This window comes from Hylaeus anthracinus, unplaced genomic scaffold, assembly GCF_026225885.1.
Source record: "Hylaeus anthracinus isolate JK02 unplaced genomic scaffold, UHH_iyHylAnth1.0_haploid 12002, whole genome shotgun sequence".
Lineage (NCBI taxonomy): Eukaryota > Metazoa > Arthropoda > Insecta > Hymenoptera > Colletidae > Hylaeus > Hylaeus anthracinus.
In genome coordinates this window covers 17,028,479-17,034,922 of record NW_026534349.1, presented here as the reverse complement: position 1 = coordinate 17,034,922, position 6,444 = coordinate 17,028,479, and the positions used below count along the sequence as shown (strand labels likewise).

At 39.2% G+C, this 6,444-nt stretch overlaps 1 protein-coding gene across 1 annotated transcript; it reads right to left on the bottom strand.

Annotated features, from left to right (window-relative positions):
* Positions 1–806: 806 nt before the first annotated feature.
* On the bottom strand, positions 807–6,444 carry LOC128892491 (uncharacterized). Its single transcript, XM_054152934.1, has 6 exons — positions 6,201–6,444; positions 2,823–4,107; positions 1,451–1,805; positions 1,199–1,325; positions 951–1,132; positions 807–866 (listed from the first exon to the last, which is right to left on the bottom strand). The coding sequence occupies exons 1-6, from the start codon at positions 6,442–6,444 to the stop codon at positions 807–809; spliced, it is 2,253 nt and encodes a 750-aa protein (XP_054008909.1).

Genomic DNA, 6,444 nt, shown 5'->3' with positions numbered 1-6,444 from the left:
AATACTATCTCAAACCTATTCATACAGTATTTCCATGGGGAGAGTTTATACATTAGCAGTAATCAATATTGCCGCCACTCCCCTCCAAAAAAGCCCCAAATCTACTCAAACTATATTTCCGTGTACATATCATATACATTAACTATTAATTCCACATAGACAATAAACATGTATACATTGACAGCATTCAATACTGCCGCCTCTACCAAAAGCTAACCCAAACCGGAATTAAAAAGTTTTTACATCTGCGTCGCCACCGAAAAAGGTGCATTGCATTTAATATGATGTATTTAATAATTTAACCAAAATCATCAAACGATGGTGAATAACAATGCAGTTTAAATAGAAATTATTTCACATTTTTTACTGCATTTTCCCATACTTTTAAGCAATTATATCTAGAGCTAGTGTGTATTCATATAAATTAACTAGAAATTATTTCATACTTTTCACTGTATCTTTTTTGAAGTCGGTTAAATTTTTTTTTCAAAAAATTATTTTATTAATTGAAAATGTTTCTAACTCTTATCATCTGCGACATTTTACTGAGACAAATACATTATCCAATTTCTATTCGTATTTATCAATTACGCAAATTTTATTCAGCTATTTACAATAACTTTATACTCATTCGATCCTTTCAAGTACACCGACAATAAATGAATGAATGAAAAGAATGAAATCAATTTAATGTAGCGTTAAAATCTTTCTTCGTCGATATTTATACATGTATTCTATCGTCATATTTACGTATCTACTATCATAATGTAAGATTGAGACCTATTCGTATACTACTAAATATTTTTTTATTTCAGGAAGTATTTCAAACGCTGCTTCGTCTCGTGTTCCGCAACATTTTGGCGTATCTGAAGAAAAATATAGGTAAGGATTAATTTTCATCCTTGTAATTATTTACGGCTGAAAATCAACAAGTGCTCCAAACTGTTGACCTTCGCGAGTAGGGGTCCGGTTAATTTATCCGGCACCGTAACATTATCTTCCACCCCGTCGTGTTGCTTTTTTATGGCGTCAGTTTTTGCGTACATCGTTCCGCGCGTTAAAAGTTTAATGCTGTCGCGAGAGAGGGCTGGAGTAATTAATGCCGCGAGCGGTACGCTTTCATTGATTAATCCTGCGCAAAAATCGATCAAAGTTTACGATTAACCAACGAGACAGCAATAATTAAACAGCAATAAACCTTGGTTATTAATCCTCTTGCTCTTAAGAGAGGCGCACATTTGTCCTACGAGAATTCTCTGAGTGTTCGTCATTCTTCGCAATATTACATGATCCGCGTCCAAATGATTCTGGGCACCTTTCCAAGTCTATAAACCAGACGGTGATAGGAAGGATATTCGTTATCAGATCTATTTTTCCTGAATGTTGTAGAGAGTTTGCGAATCGCGTCGATACGGTCGTCATTTTCGCCAGCTTTTTGCAAAAAACTCACTTTAACATTCGAGGTGCGCTTGGCATGAACGTTATCTGAAGATACCACTTGCTCGTCAGCTGCTTTCGAATTTTTCTTTGGGGGCTGTTTGAATTTCGGAACGTTCTCTTCTTTGGATATTTTAGAAGGATAACCTTTACTCGTGGGATTGGATAATCCGCTGTTGGTAGTTTCTTCGCCAGATTTTGGCTTTTGCAGTTTATTCGTCTCGTTTGCTTTCTGGGAATCTCTTTTCCCGTTTCTCGCGCGTTTTATTGCTTTTTTGATTTTTGGTAACTGTTTCTTAGATGAATCTTTCTCAGCTTCCTTTACTCGAGGCATTTCGTTGTCCTGTTTCTCGAAATATACAATCTCTCTGGAAATTTTTTACAAAATTTGTTATACAGCGAGTAATCTTTAAGTGGCGCGATAATTGTCTCTCTAAGAGACGCGAGATCATCCCCACCACTTCTCGGGTGTACTCCCGAGCCTCCCCAATTAGAAAAAAAACTGATTTTTTGACACCTCAAGCGTCTCCCAGCCGTGTGTAGAGCCTGAATGCGAGGTGAATAATAATTGTTTTTGAACATGTATCCATAAAATTTTCGTTTTTAGAGACTATTTAATCAAAATCAACCTCGGTGTATGGATAAATGATAGGGAGATTGGAACACGATCGATTTGACAAAGCAAAAAATCGATGTTTTCGGCGCAGGAGAACCGATAAGTTTTGATTTAGAAGGCGGGCATTTTGAACGCTTTTCTGTATTTAAACGTCATTTTTTCCCGAAAATATCACCGTACAAATTTTTTTTGACAATACCATTGAAAAGCTGAGACTTCGAGCAAGTTTTTCCCGATGAGTGTCCGCTAAACAACTACGTCTTTGAAACCGAAAAACGTATACAGAAAAAGTCAAATTTTTACAAATTTTCACAATGTAAAGTTTGATCTAATTTTTTGCTTGTTAAATCTACGTAATAAATTTTGGTTCGGCACCAGATATATGGGAAATTTAACGCTCTTTCGAATGGTATACTTGCTTTCAAGTTTGCACTGCAATTTGGTGGAGTTATGGCCGTTTAAAGAGTGTCAAGTCGCAAACGCATAAAAAATATTGACAGTGAAAATACTCGAGAATAAGGCGACACAAAGAAAATGTCTAAGAGTAATATATTGTTGGAAATTCGTTGTAGAATTGACACCCTGCGTATGTCCGAATTTATACGTAGACACCCTGTATATTGAACAGATCCGTTACCGTTCGAATGTTTGTTTTTGCGGAAAGAAACAGAGAGGCATACGGTAATTCAAACACGGCATTTAAATTCAGAAATTTCCGAAACAGCCTTAGTATCAAAAATTCATCGCGAAGAAAGTACTGTCCCATTACCTCCCGTCTGCCTGCATCACCTTTGCGTCTTTCTCGTCGTTCGTCTTTTCAACTTTTCGTCCATTGCTGGAAGAAGCGATTTCCTTAGCATTCTCGTTCATCTGCGGTTTCTTCTTCGCGTCTAGAAATATATTGCTTCGTATCTCGGAAATCAAAGCATCCAGAGACGGTGTCAGCGGCATTTCCAGAGTTAACGCAATTATTTCCTTCTCCAAGATCCCTTCGAATCGACAATCTATCTCGTCCATCAGCGTCGCCGTTGAAACCACATAGCTCTCGGGAGACGACACCAGCGATTGACCCAACAGACTCTGTACAAAACTCTGCATTTCAGGACGCAACAGTATCCTCCTTATTTCCTCCGTGTCCCTGGCGGTCTCGATTATGATCCTCGATTTCTCAGGATTCACGCGTTCGAGGACCTCCAGGACCGCCTGCACTAACGCTTGGATCTGGTAATTTACCAGAACTGGGACAGTTTTGTGATCTCTGCTTCGAAATTGGACGCACCTCGCCGGTGTATTCAAGTAAACGCACTTTCTGTACTTCCTCGTCGTTTCAGGGCTCAAGTTAGTCGACAGGAGGGAATTCGTGGAGGGTCGACTCTCCAACATGCCACGAAACGGGGACTTGGTGCTGGAGGTCTTCGAAAGGGTCTTCTTCAGGGCTCCAAAGCTGGGCTTTATGGTGATGAGTTTGGAAGCGTCGTGTGTCGCGTGATCCTTGGGTTTGCATCGTTTCGACTTCAACATGGTGATACCGCGGTCTACCTTGACCGAGGATTCCATCGTAGATCGTCTGGACGGACTGCGCGTGGATCTGGCGAGCCAATTCTTGTTCGACGCGGTGGTTGTTCTGCTGGAGAAATCATCGTCCTCGTCCAGACGAAAGGACAAGCTGTTCTCGTTCAAACCGTTTAATTCCATGCTGGAACGAGCTAGTTTCTTTCTTGTCACACCTTCCGCCAGGGCTTGTTTAATTCGCAGCTCGTGGCTCGGACCGAGCAAAGAGTAAACGTGAGGAGAGATAGTCGGCATCTTCTCGAAGCCTTGCAAGGCTATTTTAGTATGCTTGGCGTTGGTCGATAGAGCCCTGCCGAAATCGACGTTGTTGTCCATATACTGTTTGTATTTCTCCTCGAAATCGCGGATCGTCTGGTCCTCTAAATTTAGCTTTCGCGGATCTTCGTGCAGCTTCACGTTACCTCTGCGCCAGGACTCCTCGGTATCCACCACGTAACACGGGAGGATGTTGTTCCACGCACCGGAAAACTGCTTGTTTTTGGCTTTGAATAAATTTGCGCGTGTTTACAACGGCTGGCGGGAAGAGTTCTAAAAATGTGTACGCTCGCGCGTTTTTTTTTCTTTTTTATTACTTCGGAATTGTACGAGGAGTCTAGAAGAAATATTTTATAGAAAATGCAGGAGAAAGTACTATCCGAGTACAGTAAAATATTGATCGTTACAGTAAATAAATAAGAAAATGGTATTCGAGTAGCGAATTCGAATTGTAGTGTTTTAATGCAGTAGATACGTATACATGTGAAAAGTACAGAATAGCGCAGAAGAATATATGATAGCACTGAATAATTCAACATGATACAGCATAATATAGCATAATTAGAATGATACAAAATAATACAGAATAATAAAAAATTTATATATGCAGGGTGTCTACGTATAAATTCGGACATACGCAGGGTGTCAATTCTACAACGAATTTCCAACAATATATTACTCTTAGACATTTTCTTTGTGTCGCCTTATTCTCGAGTATTTTCACTGTCAATATTTTTTATGCGTTTGCGACTTGACACTCTTTAAACGGCCATAACTCCACCAAATTGCAGTGCAAACTTGAAAGCAAGTATACCATTCGAAAGAGCGTTAAATTTCCCATATATCTGGTGCCGAACCAAAATTTATTACGTAGATTTAACAAGCAAAAAATTAGATCAAACTTTACATTGTGAAAATTTGTAAAAATTTGACTTTTTCTGTATACGTTTTTCGGTTTCAAAGACGTAGTTGTTTAGCGGACACTCATCGGGAAAAACTTGCTCGAAGTCTCAGCTTTTCAATGGTATTGTCAAAAAAAATTTGTACGGTGATATTTTCGGGAAAAAATGACGTTTAAATACAGAAAAGCGTTCAAAATGCCCGCCTTCTAAATCAAAACTTATCGGTTCTCCTGCGCCGAAAACATCGATTTTTTGCTTTGTCAAATCGATCGTGTTCCAATCTCCCTATCATTTATCCATACACCGAGGTTGATTTTGATTAAATAGTCTCTAAAAACGAAAATTTTATGGATACATGTTCAAAAACAATTATTATTCACCTCGCATTCAGGCTCTACACACGGCTGGGAGACGCTTGAGGTGTCAAAAAATCAGTTTTTTTTCTAATTGGGGAGGCTCGGGAGTACACCCGAGAAGTGGTGGGGATGATCTCGCGTCTCTTAGAGAGACAATTATCGCGCCACTTAAAGATTACTCGCTGTATAACAAATTTTGTAAAAAATTTCCAGAGAGATTGTATATTTCGAGAAACAGGACAACGAAATGCCTCGAGTAAAGGAAGCTGAGAAAGATTCATCTAAGAAACAGTTACCAAAAATCAAAAAAGCAATAAAACGCGCGAGAAACGGGAAAAGAGATTCCCAGAAAGCAAACGAGACGAATAAACTGCAAAAGCCAAAATCTGGCGAAGAAACTACCAACAGCGGATTATCCAATCCCACGAGTAAAGGTTATCCTTCTAAAATATCCAAAGAAGAGTACGTCAATTAAACGTCATTTTCTCCCGAAAATATCACCGTACAAATTTTTTTTGACAACACCATTGAAAAGCTGAGACTTCGAGCAAGTTTTTCCCGATGAGTGTCCGCCAAACAACTACGTCTTTGAAACCGAAAAACGAATACAGAAAAAGTCAAATTTTTAAAAATTTTCACAATGTAAAGTTTGACCTAATTTTTTACTTGTTAAATCTACGTAATAAATTTTGGTTCGGCACCAGACAAATGGGAAATTTAACGCTCTTTCGAATGGTATACTTGCTTTCAAGTTTGCACTGCAATTTGGTGGAGTTATGGCCGTTTAAAGAGTGTCAAGTCGCAATCGCATAAAAAATATTGACAGTGAAAATACTCGAGAATAAGGCGACACAAAGAAAATGTCTAAGAGTAATATATTGTTGGAAATTCGTTGTAGAATTGACACCCTGCGTATGTCCGAACTTATACGTAGATACCCTGTATATATATTTCTGTATATTTGAATACAGTAAAATCTTCACTATAATAGTCAATACATAATAAAATGCTGAAAAGGTGGCGAATGAAATCAGATTGCAGCTGGAAATAAAGCAAGCGTACCTTTCTCCAATAAGGCTGTAACGGGTCGGACAGTGGATTCGTCGTTATCGTTCCACCTGGTGCTGTGAGCGGTTAGGAGGTGCAGACAAAGGACTTTCCAAGGGTCGACAACGTCGTTGGTGAATAGTATCGATCGCACGAAATCGTAGGAATCTTTCGGTGGTTGTTTCTTCGTCGGCGGACCGTTTTCTTTGATGGCTCCAGTGCAATGGTAGCAAAAGCCTGGGTTGTGGGTTTCGTACAT